General features: G+C 33.3%; 1 protein-coding gene across 9 annotated transcripts in view; it reads left to right on the forward strand.

Annotated features, from left to right (window-relative positions):
* Positions 1-25361, forward strand: part of SYCP2 (synaptonemal complex protein 2) — a 68884-nt gene that overhangs the window by 36645 nt on the left and 6878 nt on the right. For 7 of the 9 annotated variants that reach the window (XM_070472449.1, XM_020905145.2, XM_070472448.1 and 4 more), the window contains 15 exons: positions 856-925; positions 1278-1335; positions 2484-2617; positions 2748-3181; positions 11010-11137; positions 11893-11929; positions 13952-14022; positions 14114-14171; positions 14654-14709; positions 15141-15198; positions 15710-15881; positions 17868-17905; positions 18367-18537; positions 19023-19218; positions 20352-20551. In XM_070472449.1, the coding sequence (XP_070328550.1) occupies positions 856-925; positions 1278-1335; positions 2484-2617; positions 2748-3181; positions 11010-11137; positions 11893-11929; positions 13952-14022; positions 14114-14171; positions 14654-14709; positions 15141-15198; positions 15710-15881; positions 17868-17905; positions 18367-18537; positions 19023-19218; positions 20352-20551 (1881 nt within the window). Of the gene's footprint in view, positions 1-855; positions 926-1277; positions 1336-2483; positions 2618-2747; positions 3182-11009; positions 11138-11892; positions 11930-13951; positions 14023-14113; positions 14172-14653; positions 14710-15140; positions 15199-15709; positions 15882-17867; positions 17906-18349; positions 18538-19022; positions 19219-20351; positions 20552-25361 lie in introns of those variants that run through there. The other 2 variants (XM_020905147.2, XM_070472451.1) reach the window with 2 other exon arrangements.

Here is a 25361-nt window from a genome sequence, read left to right on the forward strand (position 1 = left end):
CAGGGACACATGAAGATTTGGAATAAGCACTGAGGGATAGTGGAGAGGGCTAAGAACAAGTACAAGTGTTAGGTGGTGTTGAGGGCCCAGTTCAGATTAAAGACTATAAATCTTACCATGGCATTAGTTCAGTAATAAGTATAATTTCCTCAAGTAAAGCTTAGCAGTCTTGGTGTTACAGTCGAAATTTTAAAAAAAGATGGTGGATATAAAAAAAATGGTTATGTGGCGAAAAGATAAGGGTGGAACACACCTGTACACTTGTACACTTTCATACTGCTCTCCCAGTGTGGAGAACCACTGGCTAGATTAGAGAAGATAGCCAGGATGAGGCAGAGTATCTTAGCTAGAGGGTATATTTTTCTGATAGTGATGGCATATTTTTATTTTGTCTGAACAAATGTGTATATGTGGCTGTGGAAAGAAAGAAGCTTGCTGTCATCAAGAAGTTACCTGTGCAGTGGCCAAAGCTTTACAAGATCATTTGACACTTCAGTTCATATGTATATTGAGAAAAGACAGAATAGATGCAGGCTATGAGATCAAGAGCAATAGATGACACGGCATGGAGGTTCCAGAAATTCTCAGAGAGAAAAATTACATTATTTTTCTAGCTATGGCTGAGATCAGAAAATTTGTAGGCTGTAATGCCTCCTTATCTGTAATAAAAGTTACTTTCTTGTGTTTTAGGATAAGGGAGTATTCTAGAATGGGCATAATTTTATGAAAAATAGAACTACTATCCAGCTTTTAATCATAAGGCAAAATTTGAAAGTTTTAAACAATACTCTTTTAAAAGTCATTTTCATGTAATGCCTTAATTCAAATTTATATTAAAATTTCTCCTGTTTATAGCCTATCAAAACTGCTAAAGTTATAGAAAAGACAGAAAATAAGGACACTGAATTCCCAAACCAAAATTTTAGTAAGTACTTTTTGGTTCAATTTTCGCCATTCTTTCTTATAATATACACACATATACACACACATATACATACAGACACATACATATTTCTATACATTAACTTCACTGAGTTTCATTTATTTGAAAAAGATTTATAATGAATACATTCAGCTCTATGCAGAGAACTTGGAAATTATGAGTAAGTATAATACAGCCTTTGTTTCCAAGAAGTTTGTGTCTGGGAGTAGGAAGATGAGATCAATCAATCTCTCCATCCCAATATATGAACTTTGATCAAATTCTACACTAGCTTTCATTTAACCCTACCAACTGTATGAATAAATGAGGATACCATAATTTTTGTTTTATTTAGGTGAACTCCAGGAAATTGTTCTTGATTCACAGGCAGCAGGAAGAATAGATAAACCTGGGTAAGTATGAGAATATCCATCTAGTCATTTAGCCTATAATAATGTTACTCTATCTAGATGAATGTAACAAATTTAAAAGATCATGTAACAAATTTAAAAGACCATGGCATCTGGTCCTATCACTTCATGGGAAATAGATGGGTAAAATGTGGAAACTGTCAGATTTTGTTTTCTTGGGCTCCAAAATCAATGCAGATGGTGACTACAGCTATGAAATTAAAAGACGCTTGCTCCTTGAAAGAATAGCTATGACATACCTAGACAGCATATTAAAAAGCAGAGACATCACTTTGCCCACAAAGGTCCATATAGTCAAAGCTGTGGTTTTTCCAGTAGTCACATGTGGATGTGAGAGTTGCACCATAAGGAAGGCTGTGCCCCGAAGAGTTGATGTTTTCAAACTGGTGCTGGAGAAGACTCTAGGGAGTCCCTTGGACACCTAGGAGATTGAATGAGTCAATCCTAAAGAAAATCAACCCTGAGTATTCTTTGGAAGGACTGATGCTAGGAAAGATTGAGGGGAAGAGGAGAATAGGGCAACAGAGGATGAGATGGTTGAATGGCATCACTAACTCAATGGACCTGAGTTTAAACAAGCTCAGGGAGATGATGAGGGACAGAGAAACCTGGCATGCTGCAGTCCATGGGGTTGCAAAGAGTCAGACATGACTTAGAAACTGATAAACAAATTTAAAGGAAGAGGCCTTTATGTTCTTAGAATGTAGAATTGGTTATAGAATTAATCATCTTTCAAGTATTATGATAGTACAGTGGTGAATATCTTGTATGTTTTTTCTGTATCAACTGATAAAACTCTTCAAATTGAGAAACTTAAAATGAATGAAAGCTTTAAGATAATAAAGCATGAATAAGAAGAAATTTAACCAAGTTTAAATACCCATGAAGATATATGTCAGATACCTGAGATGTATTTAGGTAGATCTCAAAATAGTAGCAATAATGGAATTTTTAGAATAATATTCTTTAATAAATTATATAGTAAGTTTTCATTTTCATTATGACTTAATGAAAATTTTTTTCATACTTGAACAAATTTCTGTCAATAAACATTGACTAAGAAAAAGTCAAGATCTTGTACCAGAGTCATAGGCTAATGTTTTATAATGAGCAAATTAATTATTTTTCAGGTTACCTGGTATTTTAGACAATACCTGTGGAGATAAAATGCACTCCAAATGGGCATGTTGGACACCTGTAACAAATATTAATCTGTGTAATAACCAAAGAGCAAGTACTTCATCAAAAGACACATTTAATCAAGGTGAAACCTGCTGTATATTATTCAAGGAAATACTCATTTCTTGAGATGTCTTAACAAATATTTTGGTTTTAATTTTATATATGATCAATTTAAAAATTTATTAAGGATTAATTTCTCATTTTCCCACTAGATATTGTTATCAACCAAAAACTTACTAAACAAAAGTCATCCTCTTCAATATCTGATGATAATTCTGAGGAAACAGGAAAGGTACAGTGTAGGAAGGAGATAATGCAACATAACAGAACAGATAAAGCAGAAGCAGATGACTGCACACCAAGCAGACAACAACCAGGTCACACTACACATTTGGAGGATAAAAGTATTGAAGATACCAAGCAGAGTGATTGGTGTATTGAATCTGAAACTACTTTTAAATCCGTCCTCCTAAATAAGACAGTTGAAGAATCTGTGATCTATAAGAAGAAATATGTGTTGTCAAAAGATGTGAATACTGATACTTGTGATCAAAGCCCTTCTCGAAAAAATGCAAAGAGTCTTAGAAAATCAGGGAGAAGATTGACATCTGAGTTTAATTCCTGGGCTTTGAAACAAAAAAACACGGTGAGTTTTCAGTGCGTTTTATTTCTGCATATCCATAATATGCCTCCTTAATAACATAAAGTGAAAGTAGCTTAATTAATAGCTACAAATTTAATGTTTGTAATTCCCCTGTGCTTTTCTTAATTGAACTATAGTTGATTTATATAGTATTACATTAGCTTCAGGTGTGTAATATAATCAGTATTTTTATAGCTTATATTCCTTCTAAAATTATTACAAAACAACAGCTGTGTTTCTCTATGCTGTGTGATTTACCCTTGTTGCACATGTATTTTATGCTTAGTAGTTTGCATCTCTTAATCCCATACCCCTATCTTACTCCTCTCCTCTTCCTTCTCCCCGCTGGTAGCCAAGAAAGTAATACCCTGTTCCTTAATTCAAGCTTAGACTCTGAGAATGAGTACTCCTGAACTCCTTTCTGACCTCTCCCGAGTCCCATAGTGATAGAACTCATGTGCCCACTAGTGCATAGCAGGCTTGTAAATAGGTATAGCATGTATGAGCCCTGCAGTTCCTTGTCTCCTCTTGTTGGGTCTCCCCACTCTGTCCCCCAGATTCTTTTGAATATAGTATAGAACTGTCTATGGCTCTCTTATGTGCTTATCTTTCTTTTCAATAAATGGTTGTTTTGTGTGTTTTTTCCCCCCTGTTTTAATGTACTAAAGTGTAGAGACTATGTTCAACATTCGTTTTCCTATATGGCCTAGTACAGCTTTGCACATAGTAGCATCTGAAACATTTCTTGGATTTTGCCTTTAAGTCTGACAAGGTCTTTCAAGAAAGGATGTAAATGGGGTGGAGGAAACATGTTGCTCATCCTCATTGGAGCCTCCTTTTCTTCAAATTCATTGTCTGTAGAACATCTCCAGAACAGTTTTAGCTAGTATAACCGTATTTTGAAACTGAAAGTTTCCTTTTTGTTGCAGTTACCATAAATCTTTTCTTTGGTCATTGCTACCAAGATGCAGATTAAATAAAATTTTCTAATGAGAATACATTTCCACTGGCAATAATGCAATCCTTTTCTTCACTGTGCCTTAATAGATCCAGAATCTATAGGCCTTCATTTATCTTCCAAAGTATTACTAATACCTGGGTAGCCAGATTTCTAGAGTCAATGTAAAATGTTTATATATTGGAGCATTTTAGTGTACAAGTGAAATATTTAATAGCTAATTTTGCAGTTTTATATCATTAGATATTATTTAATTTGTCTTAACCAGACTACTATTTATTTTTGTTTTCAATGTGAAAATCACCTTTTCTATCTATTTTAGCTGCTTTCCATTTTAACCAAATCCTTTCGGTTATTTTTTTCTTATCAGTATGCTGTTCTTCTTTCTAGTCTTAGATGCTATTTAGTTTCTTCAGACCCAGTGGAAGTAAGGTTTTTGTTGTCTGACTGTTGATCTCTCCTTCAATTTTAAACTGTTTTCATTGGAGTTTAGAATCACTCCACAGAATTTTTCTGATCTAGTCATTTTTTCCTGGAAACACCAAAACTTGATCATCATTTCTAAGCTGTGCTCTGATTTCTAAAAAAAATCAACTTCTTGTTTTCAGAAGTTCTTTTCACTCCTTCATAGTGCACCCTCTTTATTACTATCCTAGAGTTTCTGCCACTCTCCTCCAAGATAGTCATCTGTCTGATCCTGTCTTTCTCTCACCGGATAAACCCACAGAAATAGAACCTCTATAAGTTCAGTAGTACAGATGTCCCACATTGACTCCAATTATGTCAAAGTTCTTAATACACTCTTTTAGGGGAGGTTTGTTTTTGCCACATTTTTATCAAGGTGAGTATACCCTGTCTTCATTCTGGTAATCTCAAGAAAAGATAGTAATAACTTATTATTTACTATATATAAAAACATGTGAACTTAAAAAGTGATTAAAATAGTATATTTTATGTCATGCTATATTTGTTCAGTTCAGTCACTCAATTATGTCCAACTCTTTGCAACCCTATGGATTGCAGCACGCCAGGTCTCCCTGCCCATCGCCAACTCCCGGAGTTTACTCAAACTCATGTCCATTGAGTCGGTGATGCCATCCAACCATCTCATCCTCTGTTGTCCCCTTTTCCTCTTGCCTTAAATCTTTCCCAGCATCAGGGTCTTTATAAATGAGTCAGCTCTTCGCATCAGGTGGCCAAAGTATTGGAGTTTTAGCTTCAACATCAGTCCTTCCAGTGAACACCCAGGACTGATCTCCTTTACGATGGACTAGTTGGATCTCCTTGCAGTCCAAGGGACTCTCATGAGTCTTCTCCAACACCACAGTTTAAAAGCATCAATTCTTCAGTGCTCAGCTTTCTTTATAGTTCAACTCTCACATCCATACATGACTACTGGAAAAACCATAGCTTTGACTAGGCAGACCTTTGTGGGCAAGGTAATGTCTCTGCTTTTTAATGAGCTATCTAGGTTGGTCATAACTGTTCTTCCAAGGAGCAGGCGTCTTTCAGTTTCATGGCTGCAGTCACCATCTGCAGTGATGTTGGAGCCCAAAAAAATAAAGTTGGTCACTGTTTTCACTGTTTCCCCATCTATTTCCATGAAGTGATGGGACCATATGCCATGATCTTAGTTTTCCTAATGTTGAGTTTTAAGCCAACTTTTTCACTCTCCTCTTTCACTTTCAACAGGCTCTTTAGTTCTTCTTCACTTTGCTATAAAGGTGGTGTCGTCTGCATATCTGAGGTTATTTCTTCCGGAAATCTTGATTCTACCTTCTGCTTCATCTAGCCCAGCGTTTCTCATGATGTACTTTGCATATACGTTAAATAAGCAGAGTGACAGTATACAGCCTTGACATATTCCTTTCCTGATTTGGAACCAGTCTGTTGTTCCATGTCCGGTTCTAACTGTTGCTTCTTGACCTGCATACAGATTTCTCAGAAGGCAGGTGAGGTGGTCTGGTATTCCCATCTCTTGAAGAATTTTCCACAGTTTATTGTGATCCACAGTATCAAAGGCTTTGGCATAGTCAGTAAAGCAGAAGTAGATGTTTTTCTGGAACTCTTTTGCTTTTTCGATGATCAGACAGATGTTGGCAATTTGATCTCTGGTTCCTCTGCCTTTTCTAAATCCAGCTTGAACATCTGGAAGTTCATGGTTCACATACTGTTGAAGCCTGGCTTGTAGAGTTTTGAGCATTACTTTGCTAGCGTGTGATATGAGTGCAATTGAGCAGTAGTATGAGCATTCTTTGGCATTGCCTTTCTTTGGACTTGGATTGAAAACTGATCTTTTCCAGTCCTGTGGCCACTGCTGAGTTTTCCAAATTTGCTGGCATATTGAGTATCGCACTTTAACAGCATCATCTTTTAGGATTTGAAATAGCTCAATTGGAATTCCATCACCTCCACTAGCTTTGTTCATAGTGATGCTTCCTAAGGCCCATTTGACTTCACATTCCAGGATGTCTGGCTCTAGGTGAGTGATCACACCATTGTGATGATCTGGGTCGTGAAGATCTTTTTTGTACAGTTCTTCTGTGTATTTTTGCCATCTCTTCTTAATATCTTCTGCTTCTGTTGTGTCCATACCATTTCTGTCCTTTATTGAACCCATCTTTGCATGAAATGTTCCTTTTGTATCTCTGATTTTCTTGAAGAGATCTCTAGTCTTTCCCATTCTATTGTTTTCCTCTGTTTCTTTGCATTGGTCACTGAGGAAGGCTTTCATATCTCTCCTTGCTATTCTTTGGAACTCTGCATTCAAATGGGTATATCTTTCCTTTTCTCCTTTGCCTTTGACTTCTCTTCTTTTCATAGCTGTTTGTAAGGCCTCCTCAGACAACCATTTTGCCTTTTTGCGTTTCTTTTTCTTGGGGATGGTCTTGATCCCGGCCTCTTGTACAGTGTCATTAACCTGTGTCCATAGTTCTTCAGGCACTCTTGTTTGTCGCATCTAATCCCTTAAATCTGTTTGTCATTTCCACTGTGTAGTCATAAGAGATTTGATTTCTAGGGTTTTCCCTACTTCCTTCAATTTAAGTCTGAATTTTGCAATAAGGACTTCATGATCTGAGCCACAGTCAGCTCCCAGTCTTGTTTTTGCTGACTATATAGAGCTTCTCCATCTTTGGCTGCAAAGAATATAATCAGTATGATTTTGGTATTGACCATCTGGTGATGTCCATGTGTAGAGTCTTCTCTTGTGTTGTTGGAAGAGGGTGTTTGCTATGACCAGTGCATCCTCTTGGCAAAATATTTTACCACAATTTAAAAAACCCATATGCCTGATTCCCAGAAAAAAAGTAAAACTGAAAGCAAGAGAACTCATGTCTTTTTTTAAGAGTCTCCTTCAGACTTTCTTTTAACCAAATTATCTAAAATTATGCAGATAATAATTCTTACTTTGTAGTTTTTACGTTAAAAAATTAATAGAATTTTTAGAGCAGTTTCAGGGATACAGCTATACAGAGAGTCCATATTACTCCATCACTCTACCCCAGTTTTCCCTGTCAGTGACAGTGCTACAGATTTGTTAGGAACAATGAGCCCATATTGATACATTACTAACTCAAGTATATAGTTTACCTTATAGGTCACTCTTTGTATCTTCCATGTGTCTTGACAGATGTATAACAACAGATATTGACCCTCAGAGTATCATGCATAATAATAGTTTCATTGCCTATAATTCCCATGGTCCATCCCTCCCCTGTTTCTTCTCTCCCCAATTAAACTTCAGACAAAAACTGATCTTTTTACTGTCTCCATAATTTTGCCTTTTCCAGAATACCATAGAGTTGGAATCATATAGTATGTAGTCTATATATTTATAGACTGAATCATATAGTATGAAGTCATATTGGGCTTCTTTCACTTAGCGATATGCATTGAATATTCCTCCCTGTGTTTTCATGGTTTGACAGCTTTTTTGCTGTTGTTAATGCTGAATCCTTTATATGGACATACCAAGATTTTGTTTATCTATTCATCTATTGAAGGACATCTTGGTTGTTTCCATGTTTTGACACTTAAGAATAATGCTTCTATAAACATTCATGTGCAGGTTTTGTGTGGACATAAACTTGAGCTCATTTGGGAAAATACCAAGAAGCATGATTGCTGGGTCGTATGGTAAGAGTATGTTTAGTTTTATGAGAAACTGCCTGTCTTCCAAAAGTGGAAGAAGTGGCTGTACTGTTTTTGCATTTCAGCAGCAACGAATCAGAGTTCCTGTTGATCTACATCCTTGCCACTGGATATTGTCAGTGTTTTGGATTTTAGCCATTCTTATGGCTGCTTGATGGTATTAGTTTTAATTTGCAATTCCCTAATGACAGGTGATGTTGAGCATCTTTTCGTATCTTTATTTACAATATGTATATCTTTGGTGAGTTGTCTTCTCAGAACTTTTGCCCAGTTATTAATTGGTTCCTAATTGTTGAGTTTTAATAGTTCTTTGTGTATTTAAGATACAAGTTCTTTATCAGATATATATTTTACAAATATTTGCTTCCAGTCTGTGGCCTGTCTTTTCATTCTCTAAACAGTGTCTTTTGCAGAGCAGAAATTTTTAATTTTAATGAAGTCCTACTTAACAATTTTTTCTTTCATGGATTGTGCTTTTGGTTTAGCAAATAAAAAGGCATTGCAAAACCCAAGGTCACCTAGATTTTCTCCTCTGTTGTCTCCTAGGATTTTTATAGTCTGCACTTTACATTTAGGTCTGTTATCCATTTTGAGTTAATTTTCTTGATGGGTATAAAATCTGTGTCTAGTTTTGTTGTTTTTTTTTTTTTTGTCATGGTGATGTTCCAGCACCATTTGTTGGAAAGGGCTAACTTTTCTCCATTGCCCTGCCTTTGTTCCTTTGTCAAAGGTCAGCTAGTTGTATTTATGTGACCCTCTTTCTGGGCTCTCTGTTTTGTTCCATTATTGTCTTTCTCTATTCCTTCACCAGTACCACACTGTTTTGATTATTGTATCTTTTCATTAAGTCTTAAAGTAGGGTCAGTCCTCAGACTTCTCTGTTAATATTCTGTTGGCCACTCAGGGTCTTTTGCTTCTCCATGTCAATTTTAGAATCGTTTTGTCAGTAACCACAAAATAACTTGCTAGAACTTTGATTGAGATTACATTGAATTTATAGATCAAGCTGAAAAGAATCGACATCTTGACAACATGGAGCTGCTTATCCCTGAACATGGAATATCTCCATTTATTTATTTAAAATTTTTATTTTATTTTGGCATATAGTTGATTAATGATGTGTAGTTTCAGGTGTACAATAAAGTGATTCAGTTATACATGTATCTGTTCTCTTGTTTTAGATAGTCTTTGATTTTTTTCATCAGTCATGTTTGCCTTATATAGCTCTATTATATGCTTTGTTAGATTTACACTTAAATATCTCATTTTGGGGGACCTAATATAAGCAAAATGTAATTTCACATTCCATTTGTTCATAGTGGTTTATAAGAAAGCGATTTTGTATACAAACCTTATATCTTTCAGTTGTGCTATATATATTTTTTAGCTTCAAGAATTTTTGTTGATTATTGAGGTTTTCTACATAGACAGTGATATCATCTGTGAACGAAGACAGTTTTATTTCTTCCCAGTATGTATGCAGTATATTTCCTTTTCTTGTCTTAGGGAATTTTGTAAGACTTCTAGAATGATGTTTAATAGGAATGGTGACAGCAGCAATCTTGCCTTGTTTCTCTTATCAGTGGGAAAATATCTAGTTTCTCTTCTTTAAGTTGTACTTCTTTAAGTTGTAATGTTAGCCATAATTTTTTTTAGATGTTCTTTATCAAGTTGAGGACATTCCCTTCCATTCCTAGTTTACTGAAAATTGTTACTGTGAGTGGATATTGGATTTTGTCAAATACTTTTGCACATCTATTGATATGATCATATTATGTTTCTTACTTATCATGGCTTATATTAGTTGATTTTCAAATGTTGAATCAACATCACATACCTGAAATTAAGTCCACTTGGTTGTGGTACATAATTCTTTTTCTACATTGTTGGATTCAATTTGCTAAACTTTTTATTGAGGCTTTTTGTACCTATGTTTATTAAAGATGCTAGCCTGTAGGTTTCCTTACTTGTAAGTTCTTTGATTTTGGTACTAGGGTATATTGGTTTCATGCTGTGAGCTAGAAAGTACTCCCTCTGCTCCTATCTTCTGAAAGTTGTGAAAAATTATGATTCTTCCTTAAATGTTCAATAAAATCCAAAAGTGAACCCATTCGCCTGTTGCTTTCTATTTTGGCAGGTATTAATTATTGATTCACTTTCTTTAATAGATTAGGCCTATTCAGGTAATTTATTTCTCTCTGTTTGAGTTTTGGTAAAACTTATCTTTCAAGGAATTGGCCAGTTTTGGTTATCAAATTCACGAACATAAAGTTGTTCATAATACTTTTTTATTAGCCTTGTGATTTATTACCCATGTAATTGTCTCTCATTTCTGATATTAGTAAATTCTGTCTTTTTTCTCTTTTTTTCCCAATTTGCCAGAGGCTTATCAATTTTATTGATCATTTCAAAGAACCAACTTTTGGTTTCTTTCATTTTTTTACAACTTTCCCCCCATGGATAGAAACATTTTTTTAACTGCTACCAAGCACTCTGCACAGTTCTATATGTTAAAAGACTTTATCCTAGGTTGTTTTAGTGCCTAGTAAAGCCCAAATTTATTAAATAATTTCTTTTTAAAAACAATACATTTCTGACCCCTTTTATTCCACTTTGTAGTTATTTAATGAACCAGATTTTTCTTAAATTTTATTTTCAGCCTTTTTTTTTCCTTTGAAGGTTAACTGGTAGAGTTTTTAAGTAACTTATAAATTATTTCAGAGAGAAAAGTCAAAAGGGAAAGGATTTACTGATGCAGCAGAATCTTTGATAAACCAAATTAATAAGCGATACCAGCCAAAGGACAGCATACAGTCTGTAAGAAAATCAAAGGAGTCTTTGATTGAAAGGTATGCTCTTAAACTTTAGAAATGAATATTTTCCTGACATATACAACTAAATTATTTTACATAGTTTTAAGGTTAGTTTTAAACATACTTGCAGATAATGTAACTTTCCATTTGAAAACACAAGTACTTATTTACTTTTATAAATAGTATCTATTTAAATTATATAGAAAGGGAACTAAAATTGGAAGTAGTCATTTAAGAATATAATATTGATGCAGCATACCATTTCAGAAATCTTTAGGATATAGACATTTTAGAAATTTTATTTATTGAGTCTATGATGAGTAAAACTAAATATATTTAAATATATTGCTGAAGAAAATACCAAACTTAAATGAGCTAAAATGAGTTATTTTAATAGCAAATATGTATTCCTTGTTTGCAGTCTTTTTGAAAGTTTTATTATAAAATATTTCTTTATAGTCTTCCAGGTGATTGGTTCCTGTTTAAATTAATTTTGGCTTTATATGGCATGGAAAAAATTACTCTTATGGCAGAACCATTCATTTTAAATTGCCTGACACCTCCTGCTGCATGAGTGATTCAGCTTAGATTTAACTATTATTGTTGCTGTTAAGTATGGCTGAAGTTGCAAAGGTATAAGACTAGTACTGTCACATTTCAGTCATTTGTAGCATATTAAATATAGACTTAGTGACCCAAATATGTTTTACCTTATATAAAATGGTTTTTATGAAATACATTCTACTGACATTTTAATTGCCTTTTTAACTTTGACAAAACCTTTTTTATAGTGGTTTTTCAAACAAATTAGATCTACAGCTTGGTAAGGTAAGTTTCATTTATTTAACTACACCAAACGTATAGTCAAAGACGATGATAATTTGACTTTACAGTAAAATAGTAGTAAGATGGATATAGATTTAATGTTTTCAGCATATTGAAAAACAGATTAAACAACTGACAAGTTTAGTGTCAAGTACTCAAGAGAGCCCCCTAAACTTCTGTTCTGCTTTTCAAAGAAAATGCTGCTTTTAACATGTGTGATATTTTTACTTTTTGGTACATGATTCAGTACCATGTTTTTTTCCTAGCTCATCCTATCTCTCTTGACAATAAGATTATTCTGAAGTCCATAGTTTTGTTAGAAACATTTACTCTTCAGCCAGGTTTAAAATATCAGTTATGTTTGATTTATTCCTCACAGTTATCTCCACTTAATTTAAAGTTTTGAGATTCTCCTTCTGTAATTTCCTCTTGAATCTTCCTTCTCCTGACCATGCCAACTCCAGTTTTGTTTTGTTTTTTATTTCTAATCCCCAGCTTATTACAGTCTCCTTTATGTAGTTCTTTTTGTCACTAATATTGTCTCTGTGCCAATCCATTCATTACCTTCACTACTAGCTTTTTTACTTTCCAAAGCACACAGCTTCAGTCATGTCATTCTCTTATTCAAAAATCTTTCTTTGGTCTCTGTTGCTTATTGATTTAGGTGGAGACCTAAGCTGGCTCCTAGACCTCTTAAAAGTCTGAATTACTTCGCAAAATTAGTTTCCTAGACATGTCTTGCTTAGCTGAAACAGAATAATTTAAGATTCCCTGAAGTGTCTTTGCTGTGTTTATTCTTTTTCTTCCCCCTTTGAAAAGAACTTTGAAGTGAGTCACTAGGTTCTTTAACCTCTTTTCTCAGCGTCAAAAATTTATTCCTCCTTGCAGGCCTTGCTTCAGAGTCTGCCTTCTCCATGAAAACTTTCTAAGGTGCCCTGACTCAAAATCCAAATGGGCAAGAATTCTGAATCTGTGCAGCAGTGTCCTTGTCCCTTTTTTTGGTATTTTATTCACTGTTGCAGTTCTTTCTTTCTCTCTTTTGTCTTCTAGAATGTAACTGTTTAGAATCATCTTTGTATCCTGTATAAGTAAGACCTTTGCTCACATTTGTACCTTCATTAATATGGTTGCTTATTTTTGTATCTTCTGTAATACCTAGCAAAAACTGACCTGCAAAAGATGAATTGAGCAAATGTATCTAAACACTGGTAAAAGTCATTTTGGAAAGATTAAGTCAGATAAGTAATTAAAAGAGTAAAATATTGAAGGATAAACTTTCTGGAATAATGCAAATTATTATAAAATAGCCAAAATAAATAAATAAAATTGAAGAGGAATCACAACTAAAATGAATATTTTAGTTTTAATATTCCCAACTTCTAGATATTAGACTTTAATTATTTCTCATTAGTAATCATTTAGTGATATAGTTAAATTATGTCAATAACATAATTAAATATGTTAAGATTTTATTTTACTTCTTTTGTGCTTTTTGATCATATTGAATATACTTTGAGCAGTGGCTATAGGAGTAAATTTACATACATTTTTCCCTAATAATACTATTAATAGTTGGCTGATACAGTTTTGATTCATTCACCTGAGATTTTGCATAAATCTTAGCCTCTCCCAAAGTTTTTTATTTAACAGTTAAAGCAAATGAGATTCTCGATGGGGGAGGGAGGTGGGAGGGGAGTAGAAGCATGCTTGTTTTGTAATCCTAGAATCAATGAATTCAGAATACCAGTGAGGTAATTTACCTATGTATAATAATGTCAATAAATATTAAAGATACAAGGATATTAGTTTTGTATCTGATTTATAATATTTCTATTATGTTCTCAGTTAGTACTTAAGTCTTCAATTTTTTTTTAAAGTGTAGATAAGTAAAGAAACTGTCACAAATGTAAAATTTATATTAATGAAAACACCATTAGAATAATATATGAAAGTTTAGTTGTATATGCTGTTTGACAAGCAAGGTGCAAGTATGAATGGTTTTATGTAAACTTCTTTTGTATTTAGGAGAAGGTTCAGAAAAAAAGTTATAGACAATTGAAGACTACTTTTGTTAATGTTACTTCAGAATGCCCATTGTAAGTAATTTTTCATAAATCTTTAAAAGTTTTCACATTTGAAGAAAAATTTGTTGTATAATGGAGTTAATGTTTCTCTTCATTTTTACAGGGATGATGTTTACAATTTTAATTTGAGTGGAGCTGATGAACCTGTTATTAAACTTGGAGTAAGCTAGATATCAGAAGTTATTTTGTATTTATTCAGTATTTATTTTATATTTACCATACAATTATTAGAGTATGCTTTCTGATTTCCATCCTCTTATATATATATATTTGCTTTAAAATATTTTAAAGTATATTATTAAATTTTTTAAAATTTATTTGGTACCAACCTAGGTATTTTTGATTTTCTTTCAAACCTTTTGGACTAAAGTAGAGAAAAATGAGTAATTGGGGCAACAAGAAAGTCTCTTTCCTTCCTGATGCAAGATTTAAAATTACATTCTAAGTTTTAAAATGTAATTTTAACAAAATTACTCTTGTTTTTAATATAGTTTATATTATTAGCTTTCTTCTTAAATATAAAAATGTTTTAGTAAGATTTTGTCTCATATGAAGTGATAGAAATGAGATTTTTATGTTAATTTCTTTTGTTGTTTACCTTTTAACACTAAGAAAAAAATTTTAATGCTTATTCACAATATAGATGCAAGAATTTCAAGCTACAGCTAGAGAAGCCTGCATGGATAGTTCAATAACATTGTAGGTATTTTTATTATAATCAGATGGATCAGTTTAAAACACAGCTTCCTCAATTGTTCTTTTTCTTAAATATTTCCTTCCAGTTTGTCTGAGACATTTTAACATATCAAAAGAGTGAATAACATGCTACTGTCCTGACTACTCCTACTATAATTCTATTATTTTAGCATTTACTTCTGAAATTAATATGCAGAGTCTGTATACTTTTAATATTAGTTGTAATCTGAAAGGATTTAGTAGTCTTTTCATCTAACCTTGTTATTTAGTAAATAACTGAGGTCAGAGAGAGTAAGTGATTTGGGCATAATTATATAGGGAGTTAGTGAAAGAGTTAAGGCAGAAAACTCTAAGAAAACAGGTATAACTGTCCACTCACATGCTACCTTAAAACAAGTAATTATGATTAAAATTAATGCATATTTTTGTTTAAGGGTAGGTTTAAGGAATCATGATGAACTTGAACCTTCTCTCAAAGCAAAAGATAAGAGAGTAAGTAATAATATCCTAATGTGTCTATTAAATCAATATTTGTTTTTAATAATTTTTCAGTGCCAAAGATTATCACAGAACTGGAACACAAAAATATTCGGATCACTTTTTTTTTTTTTTTTTTTTTTTACTTTGGAGAGATTGTCCATGTTCCCGTTATATCTTTTCTTATGGTCTCTGAGCTATTTGTAATCATTAGTAATAGAAGATATGACAATTCTACTCTCTTAAATGGTATTAGGTTTTGTCTTTGTGGAAGTAAGCTGTTTTGATTTTAACTTTTAATTAACAACAACATGGACAGCAAAATATGTCAGTCTCTGATCTGGATTTCAGAGTGTATTGGATGGGTCCTTAATGCCAAATGGATTATTTAGCATGCTAAAATAATAAAGAATTAGTTTTTCTGAGTTTTTTGGTAGGATTTTTTTTTTTTGCTTAATTTCCTTTGTATGACATATAGCAAGCCAGATTACTTCATCTGTTATAAGGATTGTTTGTTTTAATATAGATTGGATCAGATTGTAAAAAGAAAAATCCCTTTAGTGACAGTGACACAGAATATAGATGTGATGACGGCAAGACTGATATTAGCTGGCTAAGAGAACCAAAATCAAAACCACTGATGATGGACTACAGCAGAAATAAAAATGTGAAGAAACATAAAAATGGGAAGAAATCAAGTAAGAAATCACTTTTTATAATTGTCTACCCTTATGAATGAGATAATACCAAAACACTACAGCGGTTTTACTTTTTGTTTTATGATTCTGGGTATTATGGTCATATTTAAATCTTTTTATTGGGATCTTAGGGACACAAAATATGGCTTACTGTAATCTTTGGTTCACGACACACTCTCATTGTTCATCTACTCATGGCCTGTTCTTCAGTTATTTAATGTATTAAATATTCATGAGGCCAGCACCCTAAACAAAATCAATCCTTGGACAGCACCCCATTCCCGGCTACATCCAACACATATACGTTTTAGGAATTTATATAGATGCAATACAAATTTATTGAAACAGTTTTATTGCAGACATTTTTGTGTCTAAATCTTTCATAAAATGTTTTCCTGGCATAAATCTTCTGTTTCTTTTAGTGAATCTCTTGAAGTAGTTGGATAAGTGTTTGAGGTATACATTTTTGGCTAGACATAATGTCCATTTTCATAGCTTAACATCTATTTCAGTATTTTCTAAGCCACAAAGACCTCATGTATTCCATTTTTAAAAGAAGGTAGTATAACTAAGCTTTTAAGTTTATATTTATTTTAAGGGAATCAATTTTTATTTTAGGGTAAAAATAATTTAGTGACCTGTGGGAGTTGATGGCTTACAAAGAAGTAAAAATAGAGGAAATGGGAAATGAACTTTGGCATGTGTTTAGAAATGTGACTGAATTTAGAAAACAGATGAGATTTCAGTCATATTCATAAGGAAGAGAAGCAATAAGATTGTCACATTTATGAGACAGTATGAAATAGCACAGTGTATGCAGGAAGTGCAGTGTCAGAGTAGTTGAAATGTAGGTCAGACTTGTGGGAAAATGTTAAGAAATGCTGCCGGATCTAGTCACAGTGTGTGGACTTAGAGGCAGTGTGTTACAAGCCAAGGAGAAACATGGTAAGATAATATAGTCAGGAGCTATTGTCTGGTGGGAAGATGTATAAGTAAAGATATTTATAACATAGACTAGAAATCTTGAGGAGTTATTAAGGTTAGAATACTCTAATCAGTAAATACTTTTAAAATTGAACACTTCTGAGTGAGTTGTTTTGTTTATATACCTGAATGACAAGCCAAATGTACAAGCTGGCTTATTGCCAGGATTGGAGGACCTTTCTTCCAGAACTTCATTATTTCCTTGGCTTGGATTATCCCAATTCTTAAGGCTTCAGTGAATATTTAGAAAGTTGAACTTGTGCTAGAAATCAAGAAAGGGAATAGGGACTGAGGCAATTCTCAATAATATGGGTAAATATTAGAAACATAATGATGGGTGAAAAATAAAGCAAATCATAGTATATTACATGACATGACTGCTTTGTATTGTTTAGGGATATGTATCTGTGAAGTAAAAGTGTAAGGTCAAGTGACTAAGAAACAGATTTAAGGATAGTGATGGCTTTTTGGCAGAGGGGCTATAGGCTATACAGGGCCTTGTAAGGGAGTACACAAAGTAGACTCAGTAGTATTCATAATCTAGTTCCTAAATGGAACAGTAAATTCATGGGTATTGACTTTATAGTGTATGTTACATATTCTTTTGTTTGTTTAAAAGTTCATAATAGAAAAGAGAAGTGAAGTGAAGTCGCTCAGTCGTGTCTGACTCTATGACTGTAGCCTACCAGGCTCCTCCCTCCATGGGATTCTCCAGGCAAGAGTACTGGAGTGGGTTGCCATTTCCTTCTCCAGGGGATCTTCCCAACTCAGGGATCAAACTGGGGTCTCCCACATTCCAGGCAGATGCTTTAACCTCTGAGCCAGTAAAGGACAAGGGAAGTTGGTAATTCATATTGTACCAAATTATACTTAAATTTTTGAATGCATTTGAAAGTACATTCTTATTTTTATGATTTTAACTTATTTGCAGACATATTCTAACAATTTTTGATGTGAGTTCTTGTCTATTTGAAAAATTTAACCTTATTTCTTGAATTACAGGACCATCTTTGGAAAGGGCGCAACCAAGATCTAAAATGGTAAAACCAGGAAATCTGTGTTTGAACATCCCTTTAAAATTATTTTTCTCCTTGTATTGAAAAAATATCATTTGTCATCTCATAATTTTATCCTTGGTATCAGTTCCTTGTTTTCTATAATTGTTCCAAGCTTGGCACACTTACTTCTGCCTTTTTGAATCATGTTGTTTTAAGTCTGTTTTACTTTGTGGTTATAGATTTTTTTTGACAGCTTTTCCTTTCTCTCTTAAGTTACATAATATATATCAGACCTCACAGAACTTTTAATTATTCAGATAAAAAGTTGATAAAGAATATATTTTAAATGAAAAGAGAAAATCCAGTCATTTTAAAAGTATTAATCAAGAATCGTTTTATTCCTACAAATATTCATATAGATTTTGTCATAGTGTCAATTTTATAGCCAATAGCTTGTATCTCAAAATATTGATCTAATATACTCAGGAATTTTTCTTCTAAAGACACCCAACAAAATCATTACCAAAAAGGTAGATGAGACAGTTGCATATGGGAGAACCAGACTTCCACGAAGAGCAGCAAAAACCAAAAAAAATTATAAAGACCTCTCAAATTCAGAATCAGAGGGTGAACAAGAATTTTCATGTTCATTTAAAGAAAAAGTTCTAGTACAGGTAAATAGATAGAATTCAAATTAGTAGCTTCTAAGACCCTTTTAAAATATTAAATATATATTTTTGTAAGAATGTCAGATTTATCTTGTCACTTCTTTTTAAGATTTAACCTATGTGAGAAAACATAAATTGATAACAATTGTAAACAATTTTGAATTCTAAAATTGCAAGTGAAATATGGGGAAAAAAAAAGAAATATGGGGATTCTGATTTCCCTAAACTGGAAATCATTTTCTTTGAACTGTTATAGCATTTTATTTGTATCTATTAGGATATTTATGGTCTCTATAGTCTCCTGTGTATTTGTCATATGCTTTCTAGTATATTAGAAAGTCTTCACTACTCATGTTGAGGCCCCTGTTACACCTGTATGTAGTGAAATAAGGCATTTTATAAATATTTCTATGTAATTTAAATTGTTTTATGTGTCCCAAGTATAAATCATTTGCATTCATGAATAATTTGAAAGTTATCAATATTTTTAGGAGAAGATTCATTCCAGAAGCAAAACTGTGAAACTGCCAAAGAAACAGCAGAATTCCTTCACTGCCAAAACACAAGAGGATGTATCAAAAGAATGGAAAATCTCATCTGTCCTGAAAGATGCTGGAAGAGATAATAGTCTTGACCCATCTCCTATGTCTTTATCTGGGAGTCCATCATCTATAGAAGTAATGAGATGTCAGTATCATTTTTTTCTTCTAGTTGAATATTTAGATGATTTCCCAGGCCATTTCTATATTATATCTCTATGTGAAAACACAATTTGAAGACTTAATTTTAAGGGGTATATTTAAAGTTTTTAGTAGTCAAAACTTCATTTTTATATTAGTTAATGCTAGTAACTTGGTCTTGCTAAGGATAGTTGGCAACAATATTACTGTGGCACTGAAGTTAGGAAGTTAAAAGACCAAATGCTTTTTCCAGATAAAATGGAAATAATGATGGGGCTTTCTCTTTTCTCATTTTTACATTTCATTGACAAAAGTCCCCAAGGAATATCATGTTGATTCTGTAAACTCACAGTGGATTATCTTCATAAACAATTGAGGTTTTGCTTTTATTTAAAAATAACTGGCAAAGAAAAATGTTTTCTTTGGAGCTCTGACATAGGTATATGTTTTTCAGGTATAGAAACTATAAAAATAAGTATCTAGTTTTAATATCTTTTTCCCTTTATGAATATTTTAAAGCATTTCTAAGTGTCATTTTAGCTAAAATTCAAGGCTTATACTAGTTAATGTATATTTCCTCTAAAGTAGTTATATTGTTCTTTTCTAGAATGTTTTCAATGCTCAGGACCACTGTCATCTCAGACAAGCACACGTTCAGAAGACAGTTGCACATGCCCTGATTTGATCTGAAAACTATCTTTCTGAGAATTCTTTACACTGACTTATTTCAGTCATGAATTTTCTCATCCACATATAAAAGATTTAGATCAGATGTTTTCCCAAGCCATTTCTAACCATAAAATTCTGTGACTTTAATATCTCAGTACTGCCTGTAGTGTTAGAATACTCAAGATAATAATTAGGTTGATCATCATAGTACAGCCCATACTATAGATATTTTTGTTTGAAAATGTTTTGAAAGTTCTTACTATTACAATTATGTTTTAAATTGAGCAATAATTTTTAAGTCTTATAAAATATTTTACACATAATTTTATCTTGATATATTGAAAGTTTATCTTTTCTAAATACAGCTAACATTTGGGACTTTGCTAAATTATTACATTTTTAGGATTTAATACTACCTCTGAAGATGTCAATGGTTAACACTGTCTCCTCTTTTTGTTTGTATTTTGTGAGGCAATATAGGTGTAGAGAAAATAACAGAAAGGGACTTTACTCAGGATTGTGACTGTGTAGCAGAATCAGTATCACCTTATCCAAAGACTTCAGAGTCCTTGAACAGTGGAGTTGGAGGTCCAATAAAGTCATCCAAAAACAGTGAGAAAAATTTACTGTGTACAAGAGAAAGTTCATCAATTGCACAGTCATTCTTTTTGGTAAGAAAAAAATGTGTGTATATATATTTTTTTATCAGATATACCTGAAGGAAGTAAATCATTTGCCTCTAATCTTAATCAAATACACAGTGCTTGTCTACTTAAGGTTCTGAGTTTGGTCTTGGGGAGAGAGGAACTTACCAATAAGTAAAATAGCCTCAGTGAACTATTAGACTGATATGTTCAGAAGGATAATGTAGTGATATGAGAACTAGAGTACTGATAAGAATTCTGTAATAGAAACAGACCCTTCCAAAGAGGTATGACTTGTTTGTCTACATGTCAGAACTGCATTTCCTAGACTGGAATAGGCCTCTTCCTGCAGCACAGGCACTTCTTTCAGGTTTTACCAAAACTCAAAATCTGTAAATTTTTAGTTACTAAATCACAAGTTGACAAAGAATATAGTTGAAACAGTATGACTATAGCATTTGCTTTAAAGATTTATAGAGGAACTTTAAAACTAATAGGTAAATAGTATGACTATTAACTTAATGGTATGTTGAAAAATTCTTTATTCTGCCACTGATATTATTATTTGTACCATTTCTTATTGATAAAATACGTACATATGTTCAAGTCTTTTAAAAAGACATTAGATATAGGGATCAAATATGGGTCAAAGTGAGGGTAGCTAAATATGTAATGTCTACAAGTAGTAGTTTATAGTTTGAATTCTTTTTTAAGTTGCTTGTACTTTAGTATCAGTTTACAATGCACCCCCCCACCACCTCCAACCGTTTTTTTTTTTTTGGCTTAGGTTTTATAGATGGCTTGATTTAGAGAATTTTGAAGTAGTAATAAAGTTACAAAACTGATTGCTGAGATAATGTAGTTCATTATAACTGAGTCTAGCTGAAAGTTCTGAATTAGAATTACATTAAATCCTGACTCCACTGTTTGCTAGCTGTGAAACATTTTATAAGCTAATGAATCCCTCTGCATCTCAATTTTCTCATCTGTAAAACAGGGCTATGAAAAATTAAATAGACTGATTATGTAAGCATAATACCTGATACATAGTAAATACTCAAATATATTATTCTCCTGATATGTTCTAATCTCTGTATACAAAATTAAGGAAGTTCAGCACACCTATAGCTACAATCTGAAGTCTCTGAAAAAGCCAGCCAGCCTTCTGTCCTATGATTTTGAGCCAAGTGTTTTGGGTTTTTTTAAAAAAAATTTTTTTAACTAAAGGATAAGTGCTTTATAGAATTTCGTTTTCTATCAAACCTCAACATAAGTATACATATGTCATAGGTATACAGCCATAGGTATACATATGTCTCCTACCTCTTGAACCTCCCTCCCATCTCCTTCCTCATCCCACCCCTCTAGGTTGATACAGAGCCCCTGGTTGAGTTCCCTGAAACATAGAGCAAATTCGCATTGGCTATCTATTTTTCATATGGTAATATAAGTTTCCATGTTACTCTCTCCTTACTTCTCACCCTCTCCTCCCCTCTCCCCATGTCCATAAGTCTGTTCTCTATGTTTGTGTCTCCATTGCTGCCCTGAAAATAAATTCTTCAGTACTATCTTTCTAGATTCCATATATATGCATTAGTGTACAATATTTATCTTTCTCTTTCTGACTGACTTCTAGGCTCTAGGTTCATCCACCTCATTAGAACTGACTCAAATGTGTTCCTTTTTGTGGCTAATATTCCATTGTATATATGTACCAAAACTTTTTTATCTGTTGATGGACATCCAGGTTGCTTCCATGTTCTAGCTATTGCAAATAGTGCTGCAGTGAACATTGGGATACATGTGTCTTTTTCAATTTTGGTTTCCTCGGGGTATATTCCTAGGAGTGGGATTGCTGGGTCATATGGTGATTTTATTCCTAGTTTTTTAAGGCATCTCCATGCCATCTTCCATAGTAGCTGTATCAATTTACATTCCCACCAACAGTTCAAGAGGGTTCCCTTTTCTCTATACCCTCGCCAGCATTTCATGTTTGTAAGATTTTTGATGGCCATTCTGACTGGTGTGAAATGATCTCTTATTGTAGTTTTGATTTGCATTTCTCTAATAATGAGGATGTTGAGCATGTTTTCATGTGTTTGTTAGCCATCTGTATGTCTTCTTTGGAGAAATGTCTGTTTAGGTCTTTTTTCCACTTTCTATTTGGGTTGTTTTTCTAGTATTGAGTTGTATGAGCTGTGTGTATATTTTGGAAATAAATCCTTTGTCAGTTGTTTCACTTGCTATTATATTCTCCCATTCTGGGGGTTGTCTTTTCACCTTGTTTATAGTTTGCTTTGCTGTGCAAAAACTTTTAATTAGGTCCACTTGTTTACTTTTGGTTTTATTTCCATTACTCTAGGAGGTAGGTTATAGAGGATCTTGTTTATGTCATCAAGTGTTCTGCCTATGTTTTCCTCTAGGAGTGTTAGAGTTTCTGGTCTTACATTTAGGTCTTTAATCCATTTTGAGTTTGTCTTTGTGTATGGTGTTAGGAAATGTTCTAATTTCACTCTTTTACATGTAACTGTCCAGTTTTCCCAGCACCACTTACTGGAGGCTGTCTTTGCCCCATTGTATATTCTTGGCTCCTTTGTCAAAAATAAGGTACCCATATGTGTGTGGGTTTATTTCTGGGCTTGCTTTCTTGTTCCATTGGTTTATATTTCTGTTTTTGTGCCAGTTCCATACTGTCTTGATGACTGTTGCTATGCAGTATAATCTGAAGTCAGGAAGGTTGATTCCTCCAGCTCCATTCTTCTTAAAACCCCTTTGGCTATTCACTGTTTTTGTGTTTCCATATGAATTGTGAAATTTTTTGTTCTAGTTCTGTGAAAAATGCCATTGGTAATTTGATAGTGAGTTCATTGAATCTGTAGATTGCATTTGGTAGTATAGTCATTTTCACAATATTGATTCTTCCTACCCAGGAACATGGAATATATCTCTCCATCTGTTTATGTCATTTTTTATTTCTTTCATCAGTGTCTTATAATTTTCTGTATACAGTTCTTTTGTCTCCTTAGGTAGGTTTATTATTCTTTTTGTTGCAGTGGTGAATGAGATTGATTCCTTAATTTCTTTTTCTGATTTTTCATTGTTAGTGAACTGTTTTTACTCCTACAGTGTTTTATGAACCTTTTATTCTGTTTAACCAGTAGTTTTCACAAAGCATATTTTTCAAACAAAATTTTATATGAAACTTTCAGTGTGCCAAATGTAAAAATGCAGCTACATTGTTTAAAGCAGATAGGTCTGAACCCTGACCTACATACCTTCCTTCTCTGATAATCCCCCAAAGGCATCTTTGCAAGACTCTTAATTTCTACAGACCACAGTTTAAAACCATTTGTGATTAGACAGTCATCCCATGGTCCTTTCTTGGTATTGCTTCATCATTCTTCCTTTCCCTGAATCCTTTCTCCCATTAGTATCCCATCTTGCAAATCTCAGCACCTAGGTCATCCCCACTCACCTACTTTGATGCTGTTTGCTAGATGAAATTTTGTTACATATTTATTGGCTGGACATTTACAGGAGCCACTGTGTTTCCAATTTACTATTGACTCTTCATTCTAAGTCTCTCAGTCATGGACAAGTCTTTGAACCCCATGGACTATATAGAGTCCATGGAATTCTCCAGGCCAGAATACTGAAGTCGGTAGCCTTTCCCTTCTCCAGGAGATCTTCCCAAGCCAGGGACTGAATCCAGGTCTCCCACATTGCAGGCAGATTCTTTACCAGCTGAGCCACAAGGGAAACCGGACTCTTCATTAGGTATTGGAAATTTGCTATGTGAATTTGTCGTACCAGCTTACACTCTCCAATAATGCTATGTGATATTGCCCATTTTTCTACTGTTTTTAGTTTTTTTCTTTTTTGGCAGTCTGATGAATTTAAAATGTGTCTGACTTTAATTTGCATTTTTCAGATTAACAGCATCAGTGAGTATTTTCATATTTTTTGGCCATTTTGTAAATTGCCTATTTTTTAATTTTTAAAATTATATTGTTTGATTTTTCCTATAAATTTGGAGGCATTCTATAGACTATATGTTGGATATTAATTATTGGTTATATCCAGTGCAAACATTCTTTTTCTAGAATGTAGCTTGTCTTTTCACTTAATTAAATCAAAATATGAAATTTACCAATCTTTTGTTCAAGAAATCCTTCCCTCAGTTATTGTCATAAAAATATTTTCTCTCAAATGTTAGTTCTAAATTTGAGGTTTTCCATTTTTCTAGGCGTCCTCTTTTTGCATATGGATAGTGAGTTAGTGCAACGTCATACATTGGATAACCCCTCCTTTCTCCATCATCTGCGATGACACTTGGGTCACTGCCTTGGCAAAATTATAGGTCAGCTGTTTGCCCAGTAAAATATAGGATAGTACCTCTCTGTCTCTATGCTAACATAGCATTACTTCAGTTTGTATATTAATAGTTTTATGCATACAGTGGCTTCACCACCCCCATCTTAACCCTCCTCTTATTATACTTCCAAATTATAATGTACTTCCAAATTATAAGCCCTATACTTGGCCTATGTAGTTTAGAATTAGTTTAAGGGAAGAATTGCTTTTTACCAATATTGAGATTTCTTATCCATATATTTCATTTTTCTGTCTACATTTTGGTCTTATTTCCAAGAAAGTTGTGCAAAATCTTCCACAAAGAAAGTTGTACTTCTGCAGTGCTTTATGGGCTTTTTACTTTACTGTATTAAAGAAAAAAACTTAAATTGTTTTCTGTGTTTTTAACTTTTTGCTTTTGTATAGAAACACTTGATTTTTATATCTCCCACATCCTTGGCAAATGCTATCATAATTACCTGCT

This window comes from Odocoileus virginianus, chromosome 9 (assembly GCF_023699985.2).
Source record: "Odocoileus virginianus isolate 20LAN1187 ecotype Illinois chromosome 9, Ovbor_1.2, whole genome shotgun sequence".
NCBI lineage: Eukaryota > Metazoa > Chordata > Mammalia > Artiodactyla > Cervidae > Odocoileus > Odocoileus virginianus.